Source organism: Oncorhynchus tshawytscha, linkage group LG06 (assembly GCF_018296145.1).
Source record: "Oncorhynchus tshawytscha isolate Ot180627B linkage group LG06, Otsh_v2.0, whole genome shotgun sequence".
NCBI lineage: Eukaryota > Metazoa > Chordata > Actinopteri > Salmoniformes > Salmonidae > Oncorhynchus > Oncorhynchus tshawytscha.
The window spans coordinates 63,111,544-63,135,956 of NC_056434.1; the positions used below are offsets into that span (position 1 = coordinate 63,111,544).

The window sequence follows — 24,413 nt, forward strand, 5'->3', positions numbered from 1 at the left end:
GTGATAAGATACAGTAGAAAACATCATATGGTCGCACACAACAACCAAAGCAGCTGAACACAGCAGCGTGGAACAACATGCTCATTTAATGTTTGCCTACGAGGAATAGCACATGACCTCTGCGTTCAATTAAGTATTCTATTCAATTCCTCCCCTAGTGATTCGATGGTTAAACTACACTCTCCGCTCAAAAGGCCCTTCTCACTTTACCTCACAGGATGAAGTATTTCCTGAATTGTTTGAGCAAAAGTCCTCCATTCAACAACCGCCCACCCCCTCCGCCCCACTCCTCTTCCCCTTCCCTTTTTGAGACAACGGGACTTCTCCCAAATTAACAATCCCCACAATTTGAAAAGAGCCACTGATTTGAGGTGCCATTGTGTGGTGGGAGCAGGGTTGGCCCCCACAAGTGGCTGGTCTCTCTCTTATCATGGAGCTCTGCTGTCTGTGTGGAACTTTATGGCTTGTTATCCTACAGCCCACCCCCCTCAAATCTCCTGATGAGGATTGCTGAATGACTACTCTGACTACTACACTGACTCTAATGTGGCGGCATTTGCACCAAAAGAAAGGGAGGGAGAGAGGAAGGGAGGGAGAGAGGAAGGGAGGGAGAGAGGAAGTGATGGGGGACGGCACCATAACATAATGGACTTGGAGGGTTGGTTAGCAAAGACAGCTGGGCCAACGACAGTGGAGGGGTGAAAATGAGCGATAACTGTGATGGCTGTTGTCCCCCACAAAACCCTAGAAAATTGTGCACACACACACACACAGAGAGAGAGATTTCAGCAACACCTATCCATGTCAAGGTGCATGTGCCGAATCACATATAGTGTAGACACTAACTTATATGTTCGCAACACATGCATCAATGTGCTTACCTCGATAACCTGCCTTGTATCCAACCTGAAGTTGAAGTCCCCAAAGACAAAATATGGCACCTTCTCAAACCGCTGGTCAGTGATCCTGAAAAACATGAAAAGTATTTGTCATTAAAAGTGAATTGATCCAAGTGGAGTTGTATACTATTGATGGGACTCTCTGCTGGGCCTTAGTGTTTGGTTGCCTCGGAGCATTTCATTTATGAGGTGTACACCACCACCTGGTGGTAGCAACATTTGCAAGACGTTTGCACCCCTGTAGATAACAATGTTCAATATTCAACTAAAAATCCGTTAACGTGAATAGGTTTGTGCAGATTGGGGCCTTTCAAATGTTTTTATTCAAATCAAATCACATTTGTCACATGTGCAGGTGTAGACCTTACCGTGAAATGTTACTGACAAGCCCTTAACCAACAATGCAGTTCAAGAAATAGAGTTAAGAAAATATTTACTAAATAAACTAAAGTAAAAATGTTTATTAAAACTAACACAAAATACCAATACCGAGGCTATATACAGGGGGTACCGAGTCAATGTGCGGAGGTATCACAATCAAACTGTGCAAGTCTCAAATTCCAATGAACAAAAATATAAACACAACAGGTAAAGTGCTGGTCCCGTGTGTAATGAGCTGAAATAAAAGATCACAGAAATTTTCCATATGCACAAAAAACATATCTCTCAAATGTTGTGCACAAAAGTGTTTACATCCCTGTTAGTGAGAATGTTATCCTTTGTCAAGATAATCCATCCACCTGACAGGTGTGGCATATCAAGAAGCTGATTAAACAGCATGATCGTTACACAGGTGCACCTTGTGCTGGGGACAATAAAAGGCCACTCTAAAATGTGCAGTTTTGTCACACAACACAATGCCACAGATGTCTCAAGTTTTGACGGAGCGTGCAATTGTACGTCCAACACACCCCACAACCGCAGACCACGTGTAACCATGCCAGCCCAGGACCTCCACATCCGGCTTCTTCAGCTGCGGGATCGTCAGGGAGGGGGGGGTGCATAGGAGCATTTCTGTCTGTAATAAAGCTCTTTTGTGAGGAAAAACAAATTCTGATTGTGGGTGGGCCTATGCCCTCCCAGGCCCACCCAGTCACGTGAAATCCATAGATTAGGGCCTAATGATTTAATTTCAAATGGACTGATTTCCATATATTAACTGTAACTCAGTAAACTCTTTGACATTTTTGCATGTTGCATTTATGTTTTGGGTCAGTATATGTTCTAGTTTGTGATTGAGTTGATTTGAACATGCTATTCCAAATGGCATATGACGAGATCTGACTGAGTGTGCCTGCAGAGGCGTCATACACCCATTATTTAGGTGACAGAAAGGGGGATGTGCTGAAGCCACCATGCCTGCAAAAATATTTTGGAAGTAATGTATTTGCATGTATTAATGTCTACATTAGTTTTGCCACATTTATGCTATTACAAACACTTTTTAATGCATACTTTTAAATGATATTACACTTTTGAGATTACTAATGTTACTGTCCTCACTACAATTACTTAAATAGTTACATGTAAATTTGTTCTTGAAACATTTAATTGAATTATACTGTGAAGACCCTCCCACTGCAGTATTTCTTCTCTTTGCTCTCGTTTTCCTTATTAGGATGCCGGTGGGCGGAGCCAGGAGGGTCGTCAGCGACATGGGACACACCTGGGCCTGGGTGCGTCCTAGGATAAATACACCACTTCCCTATTCATGGAGGAGACTCTCTCCATGCAGACACATATATAGATTTTGTTGTGGTAGTTTTTTGTGGCCTTTTGTTTGAATGCTTTGGCACCTTTCAACACCCCGCATTATCACATTTATGCATGCAAAACACTCACTTACACTACTGATTACGCACACCATTGTAAATTGTATTTAGTTTACTTAATACATATATTTTTGTTATTCCTAATCGCCACATTGTCTCCCTTTTTGTTACGGACTTCGAGCCGGTTCGTGACAAGTGGTGGCTCATCCGGGATCTTGAAGGTATTGTGTTTGGGAGAAAACGTGGCGTTAATGTTAAACTCTGTAGGTGCTTCGTTTCCATCTTTTTTTACAGCTTGTTTGTGTTGTAATGTTTGGTGCCCAGTATTGTTTGCCTTTGTTAGGTAAACTTGCCACTGCGGTGGATAGTTGATTGTGTGCTGCATTGAAGAGTATATTGGGTAGTTTCCAGGCCCCTGCCCAGGCTGGAGACTCTTGCTCTACTTGCTGTTGGGACATTGGTCTGGGTGAGTACAATTGTCTGTGTACCTCAGTGGGAGATTTGGGTAGGGTAGTGACTTACTACCCGGAGCTATAGCCTTTTTCCGCTGTTAGGCTTAGCGACGTGTTTCATTTTCGTTAACTTTGGGCATGGTTATTTTGTTTATTTGTGTGGTGTCTGTGGCCTGAGCTGTTGTCTCAGGGGCACATTTGTGGCTTGGGGTAATCTGCCAGCGTGCTGGGTGGTTTATTTCCTTGCCAGCGGGCTACGGTGTGTAATTACCCACTGCAAATCTGCACGAAGACTAGGGTTGTGTTACTGTAGGTTTTGGGGAAGCTCCATATCTCATCTCTTCTGTGGTGCCTAGTGTGATTGTCACTTCTCTTGTGGTCTGGTGTGTTCAGCAGAGCGGGAAGAGAAATGTATTTACTTCTGATTATGGCGTCTAATGTAGACTAGTTAATTTGCTTTGCATCAGAGGAACTGTTAGAATTAAGTACTAAAGAACAGCTGTTAAAGATCGCTGAACACTACAAGATTGAAATTAGTGATAAACGTAGTCAATTCTGTTACGTTGATGTTGCCAAAATGTAATAAGGACCCTGGGATGTTATTTTCGTTGGAGCTTGTTGCTGACACGCCCTGTCCCTGAATGTTTGTGACTGATCATTGTTTGGTATTGTCCTGTTCTGTCGCTTCTGGTCTCATTTTCTTCTTTCCTCTTAAACATTGCTTCCTGTGCACAAAGGTTGCTGAGGTCTGGGGAGGTTGCGGTTGGCTGGGGCAAATGGAAGTGTGAACATGTACACCATCAATTTGGGACGCAGAGGCTGGTATGTTTCGGGGTCCTTGTTGGTCACCGGTTTTATGGGGGGTCGTCAGCTACAGGGGAACCACCTGGGCCCGGGATAAATACACCACTTCCCCATTCATGGAGGACACTCTCTCCATGCAGACACCTTTATTGGTGTTTTTGTGGCTTTTTGGTTGTATGCTTTGGCACCTTTCAACACCCTGCATTATCACATTTATGCATGCAAAACACTACTGATTACACACAATTAACAATGGTATTTAGTATATTTTATTTAAATGTGTTTTGTTATTCTTGTCTCCCTTTTGTTAACTTCGAGCCGGTTTGTGACAATACAAAGCATCAGCAATCCCGTGTCTTCAGAAAGTATTCCACATTTTGTTATAACCTCAATTCAAAATGTCTCACCCATCTACACACAATACCCCATAATGACCAAGACAAAACATGTGTATTAGAAAATGAATATCCAATCTACCGGAGTCGGTACCACATTTGCGTCTTTCTGGTTAAGTCTAAGAGCTTTGCACATTCAAGTTGATTGTTAATAGCTGGACAGCCATTTTCATGTCTTGACAGACTTAAGCCAAAACTAACTAGGCCACTCAGGAACATTCACTGTCTTGGTATATATATATCCACTGCATATTTGAGTGCCTGTTGAAAAGAAGACAAGGTTTTCCTCTATGATTTTTGCCTGTGCTTAGCTCTGTTCCTTTGTATACTAAACTCCAGAGTTGGACAGCCATTTTTGGGGTGGCAGGGTAGCCTAGTGGTTAGAGCATTGGACTAGTAACCGGAAGGTTGCAAGTTCAAACCCCTGAGCTGACAAGGTACAATTCTGTCATTCTGCCCCTGAACAGGCAGTTAACCCACTGTTCCTAGGCCGTCATTGAAAATTAGTTACTTTCTTTGCCACATTTTCTGCAGTTTATTGTAGTGCCTTGAATGCATGTTTTGGAATATGTTCAATTCTGTACAGGCTTCCTTTTCACTGTCAAATAGGTTAGTGTTGTGCCATTCAACTCTGTTTTAAAGTCACCAGTGGCCTCATGGTGAAATTCAGGAAGGACGCCTGTATCGTGACTCAAAAGTGTAATTAACATCTTCCCTGTGCTCAAAGGGATATTCAATGTATATTTTTTTCTACCAATAGCTGCCCTTTGTTGCAAGGCATTGGTCTTTGTGGTTGAATCTTTACTGCGGGACTTTACAGATATTTGTACACCCCTTTAAATCAGTAGAATCTGCTCCTTCAGCTACACCCGTTGCTGACAAGTGTATAAAATCGAGAATACATCCTTACTGAAGAGCTCAGTGACTGACACAGTACACCACCTTTCCAAAAAATCTGTTAGAGCTGTTAGAACTGTAAGTGCAGTTATTGTGACATGGAAACTTCTAGGAGCAACAGCGGCTCAGCCACACAAGCTCACAGAACGTGAGTCCTCGTCAGCACAACGACTGTTCGCCTGGAGCTTCATGAAATGGGTTTTCATGGCCGAGCGTCAGCTGGAGTGGTGTAAAGGTTGCCGTGGATACCAGGAGAGCGCTCCCTGCCCCGGTGCATAGTGCAGGAGGAATAATGGTCTGGGGCGGTTTTTCATGGTTTGGGCTAGGCTCCTTAACGCTACAGCATACAATGCCATTCTGAGCTTCCAACAGTTTGGGGAAGGCCCGTTCCCATTACAGAAAGGTTGTCGAAATCGGTGTGGAAGAACTTGACTGGTCTGCACAGATCCCTGACTTCACCCCCATCAAACACATCAATACAGGTACATCATGATATTATCATAAGGTGCCAGGTAGCTTAGCGTTTAAAAGCATTGGACCAGTAACTGAAAGGTCGTTGGTTTGAATTCCTGAGCCGGCAAGGTAGAAAAATCTTCCGTTCTGCCCTTGAGCATGGCAGTTAACCCTCAACAGCTGCTCCCCTGATGACGTGGTCATTGATTAAGGCAGCCTCCGGCACCTCTCTAATTCAGAGAGGTTGGGTTAAATGTTGAAGACACATTTCAGTTGAGTGCAACTGACTAGGTATTCCATTTCTCAGATTACATTTAAACTAAGTATTTTTCTGCATGTCTAAGCTTAACTATTGAGCTGTCTGTATCCTCCTGACTGGTGGTTCATTTTTTAAAATAAACTAAAATGTGCTTCTCTGCTAAAATCTGGGTAAAAGATTGAAAGGAATGTGAGTTTTATTCAGTACATTTAGTAATTGCTTGTATTTCTAAATTCCTGCAACCTTGCCAGCAGGCATGCCAGCTAACTTGATTGATAGCCTGAAGTGGCTTGGTGCTAGTTAGGTTCCCGATCACCCAGTCACATATCTAGCTGGCTAGCTAAAGCCAACTTAATATAATTGCTAGGTGGCTAGAATTACAGAGAATAATAACATTTCGATTGTATTTAATCATCAAGAAGGAAAGTCTCCGTAGCTTGATCAAATGTTAATTTACAAGCATACATCTTGCAAGTCCTTCCCATCACTGGCAGCTAAACTCAAATTAAACACTGTCTCTCTCTGCTCTGTGGTGCACCACTTACTAGGGAGAATTGGGGGGAAAGAATACTCTTTGCCTGGTCCAGTCAGTGTGGCCCATCCACAAAATATGATAAAACATTTAGTCATTCAACATCTGACAAATTAAAAAACAGGAGAACTGAGGGGGCATGTGCTCTCTATGGGCATCTGCTATACTTTGCATGGGATTTGTGCAGTCATGAACTCGGTCCCAATATCCACACTTGCATACTACTTAGTATGTGGTGATGTAATGAACATATGTAACAGAGCTAAGAATATGCAGTAAGCTTGAAATGTCAGGGATGGAGCCATCCAATCGGTACCTTTTGGGTGGCTCAACATGTTGGAACGTTGTCAAGGAGGGCGGTCATGTGCAAGCGAAGCAGGATCACTGGTTTGAGCACAGTATGGGGCAGTCGGACAGTGGAGGAAGCTAAGCTGTTAACAGTACGCGGTCCCCGTTACACATTGTTCCTGTACCCAAGAATGCAAAAGTAACTGAACTATATGACTATCGCCCCGTAGCACTAACTTCGGTGATCATGAAGTACTTTGAGAGACTAGTTAACGATACTATCACCGCCATCTTACCTGTCACCCTAGACCCACTTCATCAACCTGGCCAAGGCTTTCGACTCTGTCAATCACCGTATTCTTATCGGCAGACTCAACAAATGACTGCCTCTCCTGGTTCACTAAATACTTCTCAGAGTTCAGTGTGTCAAATCGGAGGGCCTGTTGTCCGGACCTCTGGCAATCTCTATGGGAGTACCACAGGGTTCAATTCTCGGGCCGACTCTTTTCTCTGTATATATCAACAATGTCGCTCTTGCTGCTGGTGATTCCCTGATCAACCTCTACGCAGACGACACCATTCTGTATACATCTGGCCCTTTTTTGGACACTGTGTTAACAAATCTACAAACGAGCTTCAACACTCCTTCCGTGGCCTCAAACTGCTCTTAAACGCTAGTAAAACTAAATGCATGCTTTTCAACCGATCGCTGCCCGCACCCGGCCGACCTAGCATCACTACTCTGGGCGGTTCTGACTTAGAATATGTGGACAACTACAAATACCTAGGTGTCAGGCTAGACTGTAAACTCTCCATCCAGACTCACATTAAGCATCTCCAATCCAAAATTAAATCTAGAGTCGGCTTCCTAATTCACAACAACGCCTCCTTCACTCACGCTGCCAAACATACCCTTGTAAAACTACAAAATAGCCCCCAAATCTACTCAGCAAACTGGATGCAGTCTATCACAGTGCCATCCTGTTTGTCACCAAAGCCCCATATACCACCCACCACTGCGACCTGTATGCTCTCGTCGGATGGCCCTCACTACATATTTGTCACCAGACCCACTGGCTCCAAGTAATCTATAAGTCTTTGCTTGGTAAAGCTACACCTTATCTCAGCTCACTGGTCACCATAACAACACCCACCCATTGCAGCGCTCCAGCAGGTATATCTCACTGGTCATCCCCAAAGCCAACACCTCCTTTGGCTGCCTTTCCTTCCAGTTCTCTGCTGCCAATGACTGGAATGAATTGCTGAAGTTGGAGACTTGTATCTCCCTCACTATCTTTAAGCATCAGCTATCTGAGCAGCTTACCGATCGCTGCAGCTGTACACAGCCCATCTGTAAACAGCCCATCCAACTACCGACCTCATCCCCATATTGTTTTATTTACTTTTTTGCTCGCCAGTATTTCTACTTGCACATCATCTGTACATCTATCACTCCAGTGTTAATTTGCTAAACTGTAATTACTTTGCTACTATTTCCTTACCTCCTCACGTCATTTGCACATACTGTATATAGACTTTTTCTATTGTGTTATTGACTGTTTGTTTAGTCCATGTGTAACTCTGTCTTGTTTGTCGCACTGTTTTGCTTTATCTTGGCCAGGTCGCAGTTGTAAATGATAACTTGTTCTCAACTAGCTTACCTGGTTAAATAAAAATAAAAATGTCAATATGCTTACCGCCCAAATAGGTCCACAGACGATGCAATCGCCATCACACAGCCCTGTCCGATCTGGACAAGAGGAATACCTATGTAAGAATGCTGTTTATTGACTATAGCTGAGCATTCAACACCATAGTACCCTCCAAGCTCGAGGCCGTGGGTCTGAACCCTGCCTTGTGCAATTGTGTCCTGGACTTCCTGATGGGCCGCCCCAGGTGGTGAAGGTAGGAAACAACATCTCCGGCCTCCTGAGTGGCGCAGTGGTCTAAGGCACTACACCGCAGTGCTAGCGGTGCCACTAGAGATTCTGGGTTCGAGTCCAGGCTCTGTCGCAACCGGCAGCGACCGTGAGACCCATAGGGCAACTGCACCACCCACAACCGCTGGGCTCACCAAAAGGTTGGTGAGGTCTGCACAACCTGCACTCCAGGACACCTACAGCACCAAATGTCACAGGAAGGCCAAAGAGATCATCAAGGACAACAACCAAACGAGCCACTGCCTGTTCACCGAGCTACCATCCAGAAGGCGAGGTCAGTACAGGTGCATCAAAGCTGTGACAGTCTGAAAAACAGCTTCTATCTTAAGGCCATCAGACTGTTAAACAGCCATCACTAACATTGAATGGCTGCTGCCAACATACTGACTCAAATCTCTAGCCACTTTAATAATTAAAAATTGGATGTAATAAATGTATCACGAGTCCCTTTAAACAATGCCACTTTATATAATGTTACATTACCCTACATTACTCATCTCATATGTATACTCTGTACCATCTACTGCATCTTGCCTATGCCGCACGGCCATCGCTCGTACATAAGTTATATGTACATATTCTTATTTATCCCTTTACACTTGTGTGTATAAGGTAGTTGTGAAATTGTTAGATATTGATGCACTGTCGGAACTAGAAGCACAAGCATTCCGCAACACCTGGTTTTGTTTTGTCATTATGTGGTATTGTGTGTATATTGATGAGGGGAAGAAACAATTTAATACATTTTAGCATAAGGCTGTAACGTAATAAAATGTGGAAAAAGTCCAGGGGTCTGAATACTTTCTGAAGGCACATGGTCACAGAACATTAAGAAAAGAGAGAAATCCAGAAACCAACAGTACGTAATAGAGCCAGAGGTACAGTTGAAGTCTGAAGTTTACATACACTTAGGTTGGAGTCATTAAAACTTGTTTTTCAACCACTCCACAAATTTCTTGTTAAACAATTGTTCTGGCAAGTCGGTTAGGACATCTACTTCTTGCATGACACAAGTAGGTTTTTCCAAAAATTGTTTACAGAATGATGATTTCACTTATAATTCACTGTATCACAATTCCAGTGGGTCAGACGTGTACATACACTAAGTTGACTGCGACTTTAAACAGCTTGGAAAATCCCAGAAAATGATGCCATGGCTTTAGAAGCTTCTGATTGGCTAATTGGAGGTGTACTTGTGGATGTATTTCAAGGCCTACCTTCAAACTCAGTGCCTTTTTACTTGACATCATGGGAAAATCAAGAGAAATCAGCCAAGACCTCAGAAATTGTAGACCTCCACAAGTCTGGTCCATTCTTGGAAGCAATTTCCAAATACATGAAGGTATCACGTTCATCTGTACAAACAATAGTACGCAGCCGTCATACCGCTCAGGAAGGAGATGCGTTCTGTCTCCTAGAGATGAATGTACTTTGGTGAGAAGGAGTGCAAATCAATCCCAGAACAGCAGCAAAGAACCTTGTGAAGATGCTGGAGGAAACAGGCACAAAAGTATCTATCCACAGTAAAACGAGTCCTATATCAACATAACCTGGAAGGCCGCTCAGCAAGGAAGAAGCCACTGCTCCAAAACCGCCATAAAAAAGCCAGACTACGGTTTGCAACTGCACATGGGAACAAAGATCGTACTTTTTGGAGAAATGTCCTCTGGTCTGATGAAACAAAAATATAACTGTTTGGCCATAATGACCATTGTTATGTTTGGAGGAAAAAGGCGGAGGCTTGCAGGCCGAAGAACACCATCCCAACCGTGAAGCACCGGGGTGGCAGTATCATGGTGTGGGGGTGCTTTGCTGCAGGAGGGACTGGTGCACTTCACAAAAATAGATGGCAACATGAGGGAGGAAAATTGTATGTATATATTGAAGCAACATCAAGACATCAGTCGGGAAGTTAAAGCTTGGTCGCAAATGGGTCTTCCAAATGGACAATGACCCCAAGAATACTTCCAAAGTTGTGGCAAAATGGCTAAAGGACAACAAAGTCAAGGTATTGGAGTGGCCATCACAAATCCCTGACATCAATCCCATAGGAAATGTGAGGGCAGACTGAGAAAACGTGTGCGAGCAAGGAGGCCTACAAACCTGACTCAATTACACCAGCTCTGTCAGGAGGAACGGGCCAAAATTCATCCAACTTATTGTGGGAAGCTTGTGGAAGGCTATCCGAAACATTTGACCCAAGCTAAACAATTTAAAGGCAATGCTACCAAATACTAATTGAGTGTATGTAAACTTCTGACCCACTGGGAATGCGATGAAAGAAATAACAGCTGAAATTAATCATTCTCTACTATTATTCTGACATTTCACATTCTTGAAATGAAGTGGTGATCCTAACTGACCTAAAACAGGGAATTTTTACTATGATTAAATGTCAAGGATTGTAAATGTATTTGGCTAAGGTGTATGTAAACTTCTGATTTCAACTGTAATATAGAGCTGTGTGTGTGAGTTAGGGACGATTCATGGAGTCCAGATCCCAGGTTCATGGAATGCTTCCAGATCTACAGCAGAACCGGCATCCAAGTGCATTTAAAACGCACATAAGCGACATATAATTGACTTCCTATACCTAATATACCTAATAATTTACTTAAGAGGCCCCATCTAACAGAGGAGAGAGAAGAAATTAAGATTATGGCAGTAGCGCTGCAAGCCTACTTGTGTAATTAATGATTCAGGATGCTAGCACCTCGCTAATCGGGGGGGATAAATCTCTGAGTGGAGGGTGGACTCCTTCCCAGACCCCTGAAAACAATATATTTATGAGGCTGTAAAAAGAGAAGGCACTCGGTGGTGGGTTCCTTCCTAGTCCTCCATCATAAAGCACCACCACAGACCAGGCAGAATAGGAGCGATGAGGGGGGGAGAGTGGGGGGACAGCAGCCTGGGAAAATTTGTTTGTTGTGGGGGATTGCTGGTGGCTGGATGGGGTTAACACACACGATGTCATCATTGACCTTCCAACAGACATGCTTCAAGAGACTGAAAGAACACTATTCAACTACGAGGATAGTTCCCCCTGTATGGAATGGTCACTTAAAGACAGTAACATTTCTTTAGTTTAAAAGTTGTGTTTGCAAACCCATGTGTATCAGTGTCCTAGGGCCAAATGGGCCACAATGAAAATACAAGTTAGTCTGTAAAAATAAATAGATTTCTAACAAAAGTAAAGGGGCTGTGACAGTCTTGGAATTTGAGATTACGGTAATTGGCCAGGCCATTGTACACAGTCGCCAACATAACCATCACTTTTTTACATGGCTATGCTTCTTCATGAAAACCTACATGAAACAAGCCATTTCACATCGTTAATATCATGGCATTCCATTATGATTGAGGTTATTACTTTTAAATATTAATAATAGACAAATTAAGAAATGCCAGGTTTGAAATCATCTGTCGTATTTTCATATTGACACAACATTAAAGGATTCAAAATAAAGATATATGCCTACTCTGTCCTTGTCTGTTGGCTTTTCTGCATATAAACAAATACATATCGATCCCATTGAAATGAACTCTGATGGGTTTTCTCCCTGTTATTTTTTATTTGACCTTTTAATGAACTTGGCAAGTCAGTTATGAACAAATTCTTATTTTCAATGACGGCCTAGTGGGTTAACTGCCTTGTTCAGGGGCTCAATGACAGATTTTTACCTTGTCAGCTCGGGGATTCAATCTTGCAACCTTCCGGTTACTGGTCCAACGCTCTAACCACTAGGCTACCTGCCACCCCCGACATGCTTCAAGAGACTGAAAGAGCATTATTCGGAAAAATGTGCATAATGTCACAAACCCTACTGCTGCGGTCATTCGATGGCAGTGACACATTTTCTTCAATGAGAGGACACTGTAATGAGAGACATAATGTAGCCTAAGCTACTGAAAACAAGCCTTTTACAAGATTACATCATGACTGGAGAGTCTGAATCTTATGAAAGAGACGGAGTCCAGACAGGCTAATTTAGGAAACTTTCTGAATAGAAATATAGGCCTATTGAGAGAATCAACAAACTCACACATGCACAGCCCCATAAAAGCACCCGTCAATCAAAGCCAATATCAGACACAAGCAAATATTTATTTTTTACTTAAAAGGTATTTAAAAAATCTAGGCCTACCTTAGGCTTCCCTGAAAGTAGGCTATAAGATAATTAATTGACAAAGTATAAAGGGGGACAGCTATGCTATAGTATGAAGAAGAAATTGACTACTAAAATAGAAACAATAACACGCAACATGTCCATAGCCTATTTATTAGCGACACTGATTATCGAGGGGGAGAGTGTTGGAAAGACTTTTAAAATACTGTGAGGAACTATTATAATTTGAATGGATGTAAAAAATAAATAAAAAATTAAAAGGGCTTTACTGACTTGTGTGAGGTAATGAAAAAATGACTGAGAAGCCCAGCGGGGAACTTTTGAGAAGCAGGCCAGGTACTTGTACGCGTGCTTAGGCGTGCACGCTCCGTCAACATTAACAGGATAGAAAACCCAGACACATGATCAACATAATGGAGCTGGAGAAGAAGTATGATGTTTTACAGTCCCCTAACCAAACGTGCTATTGTGTGTTTTTTTATTCACGTCATTTGTAACTTTTTATAACCAGAATAGAAAGAGGAGTGGGAGGCCCCAACTGAGCAAGACGACAAGTGTCCAGTTTGAGAAACAGACGCATCAAAAGTCCTCAACTGGCAGCTTCATTAAGTAGAATTCAACGTCAACAGTGATACTGCGACTCCGGGATGCTAGCCTTCTAGGCAGAGTTCCTCTGTCCAGTGTCTGTGTTCTTTTGCTCATCTTAATCTATTATTTATGTTGGCCAGTCTGAGATATGGCTTTTTCTTTGTAACTCTGCCTAGAAGGCCAGCATTCCAGAGTCGCATCTTCACTGTTGACATTGAGACTGGTGTTTTGCAGGTACTATTTAATGAAGCTGTCAGTTGAGGACTTGTGAGGCATCTGTTTAGCATACAATCATTGGATAATAATACAGACAAACTACAAGCACATATACCCTACCAACGGAACATTTAAAACTGTTATATCTTATGTTTTTCCAAGTTTTTACACGTTTTCAGCAGGATAGAACAGCAGCCTCTGGTAAGACAAGGGGGGGCGGTCTATGTATATTTGTAAACAACAGCTTGTGCACGAAATCTAAGGAAGTCTCAAGGTTTTGCTCGCCAAAAGTAGAGTATCTCAAAATAATTTATAGGACAAACTATAGAGAGTTTTCATCTATATTGTTCGTAGCTGTCTATTTACCACCACTAACCGATGCTGGCACTAAGACCGCACTCAATGAGCTGTATATGGCCATAAGCAAACAGGATCGCGCTCATCCAGAGGCGGTGCTCCTAGTGGCCGAGGACTTTAGTTTTCTTCGCGGAAGTTAGAGTAGCAGTGACCCAGTGTATTGCCATTTGGAACACGTGACAGATACTGATATTGAGCATTTCCGGTCACAACTTGCAGACTTGTTTACGTGTTGCTGTGCGTTTTGTTGCTAACCTTACTTTGCTACCTGACAACTTTACGGTTTCTACTTTTTAATTACCGTTTATATTTTTAGTTTTTCACTCACTCAACTTTTTTTCATTCAAATTTTTTCACTGCGGACGCTTTATCTGGACGTGGTTCGTCAGGACCTTCAACAACCGAAGCTAAGTAGTAACATTGACATTATGCCTTCCAATTGCAGTCGCTGTACTCATAATATACAGGAGAACAATCGCCTTACGGCGAGGATAGCTGTGCTGCAAGCCCAGCTCCAGACGCAATCGTTAGGCAAGGGTAATTTCAGTGTAGGAAAGGATGAAACAGCATCTGTGCCACCAGTAAGTACAGATAGTAACGTTAGTACAAATCCCCTCGCACGGTCCCCGCAGCCAGACAACTTTCTCATGGCTCCTGGAGGGAAATGCTGTAGGAATGCTCAATCGGTGTCGCTCATTCAGCTGACAGAAACTTTCAACCGGTTTTCCCCATTAAGCAGTGAGTCGGACTCTGAGGCCGAGCCTTCTCTTGTCTCTACTCCTCCCATTACGGGGTCTGAGACGCCGAAGCTTCCCACCATTAGCTCTGACAAATTGAAAACCCTAGTCATTGGCGACTCCATTACCCGCAGTATTAGACTTAAAATGTATCATCCAGCGATCATACACCGTTTACCAGGGGGCAGGGCTACCGACGTGAAGGCTAATCTGAAGATGGTGCTGGCTAACGCTAAACTGGTGAGTGTAGAGAGTATAGAGATATTGTTATCCACGTCGGCACCAACGATGTCAGGATGAAACTGTCAGATCACCAAGCGCAACATAGCTTCAGCGTGTAAATCAGCTAGAAAGATGTGTCGGCATCGAGTAATTGTCTCTGGCCCCCTCCCAGTTAGGGGGAGTGATGAGCTCTACAGCAGAGTCTCACAACTCAATCGCTGGTTGAAAACTGTTTTCTGCCCCTCCCAAAAGCATTTGTAGATAATTGGCCCTCTTTCTGGGACTCACCCACAAACGTGACCAAGCCTGGCCTGCTGAGGAGTGACGGACTCCATCCTAGTGCTCTCATCTTATCTACCAACAAAGACAGGGCTCTAACTCCTCTAGCTCCACAATGAAATAGGGTGCAGGCCAGGCAGCAGGCTGTTAGCCAGCCTGCCAGCTAAGAGGAGTCTGCCACTAGCACAGTCAGTGTAGTCAGCTCAGCTATCCCCATTGAGACCGTGTCTGTGCCTCGACCTAGGATGGGCAAAACTAAACATGGCAGTGTTCGCATTAGCAATCTCACTAGGATAAAGACCTCCTCCATTCCTGCCATTATTGAAAGAGATTGTGATACCTCACATCTCAAAATAGGGCTACTTAATGTTAGATCCCTTACTTCAAAGGCAGTTATAGTCAATGAACTAATCACTGATCATAATCTTGATGCGATTGGCCTGACTGAAACATGGCTTAAGCCTGATGAATTTACTGTGTTAAATGAGGCCTAACCTCCTGGTCACACTAGTGACCATATCCCCCGTGCATCCCGCAAAGGCGGAGGTGTTGCTAAAATTTACGATAGCAAATTTCAATTTACAATTTTTTTTTTTGTCTTTTGAGCTTCTTGTCATGAAATCTATGCAGCCTATTCAATCACTTTTTATAGCTACTGTTTACAGGCCTCCTGGGCCATATACAGCATTCCTCATTGAGTTCCCTGAATTCCTATCGGACCTTGTACTCATAGCAGATAATATTCAAATTTTTGGTGACTTTAATATTCACATGGAAAAGTTCACAGACCCACTCTAAAAGGCTTTCGGAGCCATCATCGTGGGTTTTGTCCAACATGTCTCTGGACCTACTCACTGTCACAGTCATACTCTGGACTTAGTTTTGTCCCATGGAATAAATGTTGTGGTTCTTAATGTTTTTCCTCATAAACCATTTTATTACGCTTGCAATAGCAAAAAATAATCTGTTCAGACCCCAACCAAGGAGCATCAAAAGGCGTGCAAAAATTCACAGACAACACAAAGATTCCTTGATGCCCTTCCAGACTCCCTCTGCCTACCCAAAGACGTTAGAGGACAAAAATCTGTTAACCACCTAACTGAAGAACTCAATTTAACCTTGCGCAATACCCTAGATGCAGTTGCACCCCTAAAAACTAAAAACATTTCTCATAAGAAACTAGCTCCCTGGTATACAGAAAATACCCGAGCAGAAAATTGGAACGGAAATGGCGCCACACCAAACTAGCTTGGAAAGACAGTACCGTGCAGTATCGAAGAGCCCTCACTGCTGCTCGATCATCCTATTTTTCCAACTTAACTGAGGACAATAAGAACAATCCAAAATGTATTTTTGATACTGTCGCAAAGCTGACTAAAAAGCAGCATTCCCCAAGTGAGGATGCCTTTCACTTCAGCAGTAATAAATTCATGAACTTCTTTGAGGAAAAGATCATGATTATTAGAAAGCAAATTACGGACTCTTCTTTAAATCTGCGTATTCCTTATAGGCTCAGTTGTCCTGAGTCTGCACAACTCTGCCAGGACCTAGGATCAAGAGAGACACAAGTGTTTTACTACTATATCTCTTGACACAATTATGAAAATAATCATGGCCTCTAAACCTTCAAGCTGCATACTGGACCCTATTCCAACTAAACTACTGAAAGAGCTGCTTCCTGTGCTTGGCCCTCCTATGTTGAACATAATAAACGTCTCTCTATCCACCGGATGTGTACCAAACTCACTAAAAGTGGCAGTAATAAAACCTCTCTTGAAAAAGCCAAACCTTGACCCAGAAAATATAAAAAACTAAAATTGGCCTATATCTAATCTTCTATTTCTCTCAATTTTTTTTTAGAAAAGGCTGTTGCGCAGCAACTCATTGCCTTCCTGAAGACAAACAATGTATCCGAAATGCTTCAGTCTGGTTTTAGACCCCATCATAGCACTGAGACTGCACTTGTGAAGGTGGTAAATGACCTTTTAATGGCATCAGACCGAGGCTCTGCATCTGTCCTCGTGCTCCTAGACCTTAGTACTGCTTTTGATACCATCGATCACCACATTCTTTTGGAGAGATTGGAAAGCCAAATTGATCTACACAGACAAGTTCTGGCCTGGTTTAGATCTTATCTGTCGGAAAGGTATCAGTTTGTCTCTGTGAATGGTTTGTCCTCAAATCAACTGTAAATTTCAGGTGTTCCTCAAGGTTACGTTTTAGGACCACTATTGTTTTCACTATATATTTTACCTCTTGGGGATGTCATTTGAAAACAATGTTAACTTTCACTATGCGGATGACACACAGCTGTACATTTCAATGAAACATGGTGAAGCCCCAAAATTGCCCTCGCTAGAAGTCTGTGTTTCAGACATAAGGAAGTGGATGGCTGCAAACTTTCTACTTTTAAACTCGGACAAAACAGAGATGCTTGTTCTAGGTCCCAAGAAACAAAAAGATCTTCTGTTGAATCTGACAATTAATCTTAATGGTTGTACAGTCGTCTCAAATAAAACTGTGAAGGACCTTGGCGTTACTCTGGACCCTGATCTCTCTTTTGACGAACATATCAAGACTGTTTGAAGGACAGCTTTTTTCCATCTACGTAACATTGCAAAAATTAGAAACCTTCTGTCCAAAAATGATGCAGAAAAATGAATCCATGATTTTGTTACTTCTTTTGTTACTTCTAGGTTAGACTACTTTCCGGCTACCCGGAAAAAGCACTAAATAAACTTCAGTTAGTGCTAAATACGGCTGCTAGAATCCTGACTAGAACCCAAAAATTTGACCATATTAATCCAGTGCTAGCCTCCCTACACTGGCTTCCTGTTAAGGCAAGGGCTGATTTCAAGGTTTTACTGCTAACCTACAAAGCATTACATGGGCTTGCTCCTACCTATCTCTCTGATTTGGTCCTGCCGTACATACCTACACGTATGCTACGGTCACAAAACGCAGGCCTATCTCTTCAGTGGGTCATATGTAGTCTGGCCCAGGAGTGTGAAGGTGAACGGAAAGGCTCTGGAGCAACGAACCGCCCTTGCTGTCTCTGCCTGGCCAGTTCCCCTCTTTCCACTGGGATTCTCTGCCTCTAACCCTATTACAGGGGCTGAGTCACTGTCTTACTGGTGCTCTTTCATGCAGTCCCCAGGAGGGGTGCGTCATTTGAGTGGGTTGAGTCACGGATGTGATCTTCCTGTCTGGGTTGGCGCCCCCCTTGGGTTGTGCCGTGGCAGAGATCTTTGTGGGCTATACTCGGCCTTGTCTCAGGATGGTAAGTTGGTGGTTGAAGATATCCCTCTAGTGGTGTGGGGGCTGTGCTTTGGCAAAGTGGGTGGGGTTATATCCTTCCTGTTTGGCCCTGTTCGGGGGTATCATCGGATGGGGCCACAGTGCCTGCTAACCCCTCCTGTCTCAGCCTCCAGTATTTATGCTGCAGTATTTTATGTGTCGGGGGGCTAGGGTCAGTTTGTTATATCTGGAGTACTTCTGTCTTATCCGGTGTCCTGTGTGAATTTAAGTATGCTCTCTCTAATTCTCTTTCTTTCTCTCTCTCGGAGGACCATGCCTCAGGACTACCTGGCATGACTCCTTGCTGTCCCCAGTCCACCTGGCCGTGCTGCTCCTCCAGCTTCAACTGTTCTGCCTGCGGCTATGGAATCCTGACCTGTTCACCGGACGTGCTACCTGTCCTAGACATGCTGTTTTCAACTCTCTAGATACAGCAGGAGTGGTAGAGATACTCTTAATGATCGGCTATGAAAAGCCAACTGACATTTACTCCTGAGGTGCTGACTTGTTGCACCCTCGACAACTACTGTGATTATTATTATTTGACCATGCTGGTCATTTATGATCATTTGAACATCTTGGCCATGTTCTGTTATAATCTCCACCCGGCACAGCCAGAAGACGACTGGCCACCCCTCATAGCCTGGTTCCTCTCTAGGTTTCTTCCTAGGTTTTGGCCTTTCTAGTGAGTTTTTCCCAGGCACCGTGCTTCTACACCTGCATTTCTTGCTGTTTGGGGTTTTAGGCTGGGTTTCTGTACAGCACTGAGATATCAGCTGATGTATGAAGGGCTATATAAATACATTTGATTTGATTTGATTTAATGCAGGGAAACTTATATCTGTTTCACCTAATTTCTACCAGGATGTTAAATGTGCAACGAGAGGGAAAAAAACTATACACCACCTTTTCTCCACACACAGAGAAGCATACAACACTCTCCCTCGCCCTCCATTTGGCAAATTTTACCATAATTCTATCCTCCTGCTTACAAGCAAAAACTAAAGTAGGAAGCACCAGTGACTCGGTCAATAAAAAAAGTGGTCAGATGAAGCAGATGCTAAGCTACAGGACTGTTTTGCTAGCACAGACTGCAATACGTTCCGGGATTCTTCCGATGGCAGTCACTGGCATCGATGACGTCGTTCCCACAGTGACTGTACGTACATACCCCAACCAGAAGCCATGGATGGCAGGCAACATCCACACTGAGCTAAAGGGTAGAGCTGCCACTTTCAAGGAGCCCGGAAGCTTATAAGATATCTCGCTATGCCCTCCGATGAACCATCAAACAGGCAAAGCGTCAATACAGGACTAAGATTGAATCGTACTACACCGGCTCCGATGCACGTCAGATGTGGCAGGGCTTGCAAACTATTACAGATTACAAAGGGAAGCACAGCCGCGAGCTGCCCAGTGACACAAACCTACCAAATGAGCTAAATTACTTCTGTTTGCTTCGAGGCAAGTAACACTGAAACATGATCTGTGTGATCACGCTCTCCATAGCCGTAAGCAAGACCTTTAAACAGATCAACATTCACAAGGCCGCAGGGCCAGACGGATTACCAGGACATGTACTCTGAGCATGCGCGGACCAACTGGCAAGTGTCTTCACTGACATTTTCAACCTGTTCCTGCCTGACTGAGTCTGTAATACCAACATGTTTCAAGCAGACCACCATAGTCCCTGTACCCACGAACACTAAGGTAACCTGCCTAAATGACTACCGACCCTGTAGCATCATAGTATCATGTCTGTAGCCATGAAGTGCATTGAAAGGTTGGTCACAGCTCACACCAACACCATTATCCCAGAAACCCTAGACCCACTCCAATTTGCATACCGCCCCAACAGATCCACAGATGATGATCTCTATTGCACTCCACACTGCCCTTTCCCACCTGGACAAAAGGAACACGTATGTGAGAATGCTATTCATTGACTACAGATCAGCGTTCAACACCATAGCGCCCTCAAAGCTCATCACTAAACTAAGGACCCTGGGACTAAACACCGCCCTCTGCAACTGGAACCTGGACTTCCTGATGGTCCGCCCCCAGGTGGTAAGGGTAGGTAACAACACATCCGCCATGCTGACCCTCAACACAAGGGCCACTCAGGGGTGCATGCTCAGTCTCTCCTGTACTCCCGGTTCACTATGACTGCATGGCCAGGCACGACTCCAACACCATCATTACATTTTCCGATGACACAACAGTGGTAGGTCTGATGACCGACAACGACGAGAGGGAGGAGGTCAGAGACCTGGGCGTGTGGTGCCAGGACATCAAGACAAAGGAGATGATTGTGGACTACAGGAAAAAGGGGACCGAGCACGCCCCCCATTCTCATTGACGGGGCTGCAGTGGAGCAGGTTGAGAACTTCAAGTTCCTTGGTGTCAACATCACCTACAAACTAACATGGTCCAAGCACACCAAGACAGTTGTGAAGAGGGCACGACAAAACCTATTCCCCCTCAGGAGACTGAAAAGATTTGTCATGGGTCCTCAGATCCTCAAAATGTTTGAGCTACAGCTGCACCATCGAGAGCACCCTGACTCAGCTTCCGACCGCAAGAGGCACTACACAGGGTAGTGTGAATGGCCCAGTACATCACTGGGGCCAAGCTTCCTGCCATCCAGGACCTCTATACCAGGCGGTGTCAGAGGAAGGCCCTAAAAATTGTCAAAGACTCCATCCACCCAAGTCATAGACTGTTCTCACTGCTACCGCACGGCAAGTGGTACCGGAGCGCCAATTCTAGGTCCAAGAGGCTTCTAAACAGCTTCTACCCCCAAGCCATAAGACTCCTGAACATCTAGTCAAATGGCTACCCAGACTATTTGCAGTGCCTCCCAACCCCACCACCTCTTAACACCCCTGCTACTCTCTCTTGTCATCTATGCATAGTCACTTTAATAACTCTACCTACATGTACATACTACCTCAACTAACCGGTGCCCACACACATTGACTCTGTATCGGTACCCCCCTGTATATAGTCTTGCTATTGTTATTTTACTGCTGCTCTTTAATTACTTGTTATTTTTATATATTATTCTTATCAGTATTTTTTTTTAAACTGTATTGTTGGTTTGGGGCTTGTAAGTAAGCATTTCACTGTAAGGTATAGGAATACCTGCTGTATTCAGTGCATGTGACTTATACAATTTAAATTGTATTTATTAGCTGCTCGAGCATCAAAGGACAGTAAGCAAAAGGAGCAAATTAAGAAAGTTTAATAGACGGACTAAGTTAGCAAATAAACACTCTCACTATTAGGTAAAGTTTATTTGCATGGAACTAAAGTTGTAAAAAAAAAAATGAATGCAGGCCTATTCAAAAGGGTTTGACTTATTTCATTTTCATGACGGTCTACATCCATAACCGTCAGTTGCACGGTTATTCAATTCCCGTCACAGCCCTAGTTATTGTAAAGACAGTACAGTATGAAGATATCTAGAAATCCCGATCACGCTTGTAGGCAATGTTGGCTAGCTGAGCTCATGCATAGAACCACGTCATCGGGTCTAACGGTCGTCTCGCGCCGAACTGTGCACGTGCAGTCCATCAAAGGCACTCAACATAAAGTCGTTTTTGAGGACAAATACATTTAATCTATTGCTACTGACTGCCTTTTCGAACTGGTTAGACATCTGAAGCTGTGGAAAACATGAACTGCCAGATCCCGACAGTTTTTCTTTTCAATGTGACTTTGAGATTCTTGTTTGTAATGAAGAACGCTATATAAAAGACATTTATTACGATTATTAAAAAAAAAAATGTTTTCGCTAATTCCAAAAAGTTTATGGAGCACGTGTACATAGGAGAGAGAAAGAGAGAGCGAGAGAAAGATCGCAAAAGAGGGAGTAAAGAGAGTGGCGAGAGAGGAGAATGAGCATGAAGAGAGGATGGGACGGGGGGGATAAAATGGAGAAGAAAATCAGTGTGGCGAGAGAGAGGAGAAAGGAAAGAGAGAGCAAACAGATAGAGACGACTAAGACATTGCCTCTCTCCCCAGTGTGTTTCCCCAGGGCCCAGTGCTGTGCTGAGCCAGCCCACAGCTTCATCCCTCTAATAGCCATGTCTAATGCCAGAGCCTTGGACGTTTTGTCTGCAGAGCTAAGGTATCAGCGGCAGGTCAGAAGGTAACACTGTTTACACGATAGTTTCCTAAAGCACTTGTGGTGACCCGCTGGTGTGAAAGTTGACTTTTGCTTGGCCTTTGTGGCGGCCCGAAGAATCGACACATTAGCCACAGCGGACTGGGCGTGAATGGAGCTGTGGTGGGGGGTCCCGGTGGCCCCCGGCAGGACCCTCAGCGGGGGCCCCATTAGCCGCGTCATCACAGTTCATTCAAGCAAACTGTAAGAGTGTCAGCGACATTCCCACACAAAGACGCACTTCTTTACACAGTCTATAAACATGCTTCCCCCCAGCCAATTCATCGCACGGTGACACCCCTGATAAAGGCTCTTCACAGGGACCGTTCTCACTGAGGGAGGGGGGGGCTATCAGTCAGGCCTTCATAGGGCCACACAAAGACAGGGTCAGCCGCTAATTTATAACATGGTCCTTAACTCTGCTCCCAGGCCCCCTACCGCAGCTGCACAAAGCACCTGGAGCACATTCCTCTCTCTCTCACACACACGGTTTAGTTATTCTCTCTTACATGGTAATATAACTCTACACACACCCCAAAAAATATTCTTGAGAGTGATCGACAGACAGTTCATCTGAGTTGTAATAGACAGGCTGTTAGGATTACACTCTTCAACTGGGGGTCGATGTCAATACGAGATTGACAAGATGACTTACCATGACTTGGCAAGTCAAATTCAACTCAACGGTACAATGCAAAAGCCAAATGCAGAGTCATCCATTGTAAGCGTGATTTTGAGAATTTGGGAGAATGTTAACATTGTGAAGAATGTGCTTTTTGACTGGCTCAATGGGACAGGGGAGGACCCATGATGTGACCTGTGACTCCCAGGGGCGGTCGCTCCCTACAAGCCCCCATGAACCACTTCACCCACCCTACCCAACTCTCCCAGTTGAGTCAGGCCAGAAGGGCGGTGTTGGTAGGGTGTCGCGGTCACACAGAGGTTAAAGGATAAGCCAACCCAACAACGTCAAACCCCAAGAATTTCTAATAGGGACCCCAAAAAACCCAGGAAGGAAGGTTGTGGGCCACTGGATCTGGTGGAGTTCTGCAGACTGGTATGGGTGGAGATACAAGCCTGTTCAATCTCTCCTCAGCAGTGGTTCACACCTGCCAGATACACTATGGGAGCCACTCAGTCCAAAAATCTTACAGCCTGTGAACCAATAATAGCACCTCGTTTCTGCCGATCTCTATTCTGCAGGAACATAACTAGGTAAATGGCTGTAGCCAATACACAGTACTTAATTGTTGAAGGTACTTTAATTCCCATCGCTGCAGAGCTAATAGTAGCTACTTGCTTATGAACTAGTCCTATACTGGGAGAGAGAAGTATCAGTGGAGACTGACTGGGGATTAACCCCTGCTGCCCCAGGCCTCCCAGGGTGAGGAGGCAGTTCACAGAGTCACACACTGACACCCCTCTCACCCTAGTACCCCCCATGAAGGGCTATATATGGGCCCTAGCAGATCCACTAGCCCCTAAACACAACCCAAAGGCGAGCACATGCTCCCCTCTCAGTCTCTACTGAATGACATGAAGCAGCATCCTCAGTATTCTCTGTGCCACACAAACACACAGGTCACAGCAGGTGCTTGCATGCACAGCCAATTAAGTCATAAGCATAAACGCTGAGTCAATCAGATGCTCTAAAAAGTAAATAAACACAAATTAATTCACCACACCTCCACTTAAACACTCATTCATACATTTTGTCTGACATGCGCACAC

The 24,413-nt window shown here is 44.1% G+C and overlaps 1 protein-coding gene across 4 annotated transcripts in view; it reads right to left on the bottom strand.

Moving 5' to 3' along the window:
• The window catches only part of LOC112252846 (inositol polyphosphate-5-phosphatase A), a 277,551-nt gene that overhangs the window by 70,933 nt on the left and 182,205 nt on the right, over positions 1-24,413 (bottom strand). For all 4 annotated transcript variants that reach the window (XM_024424512.2, XM_024424511.2, XM_042323491.1 and 1 more), the window contains exon 9: positions 882-966. In XM_024424512.2, coding sequence (XP_024280280.1) covers positions 882-966 — 85 coding nt within the window. The remainder of the gene's footprint in view (positions 1-881; positions 967-24,413) is intronic.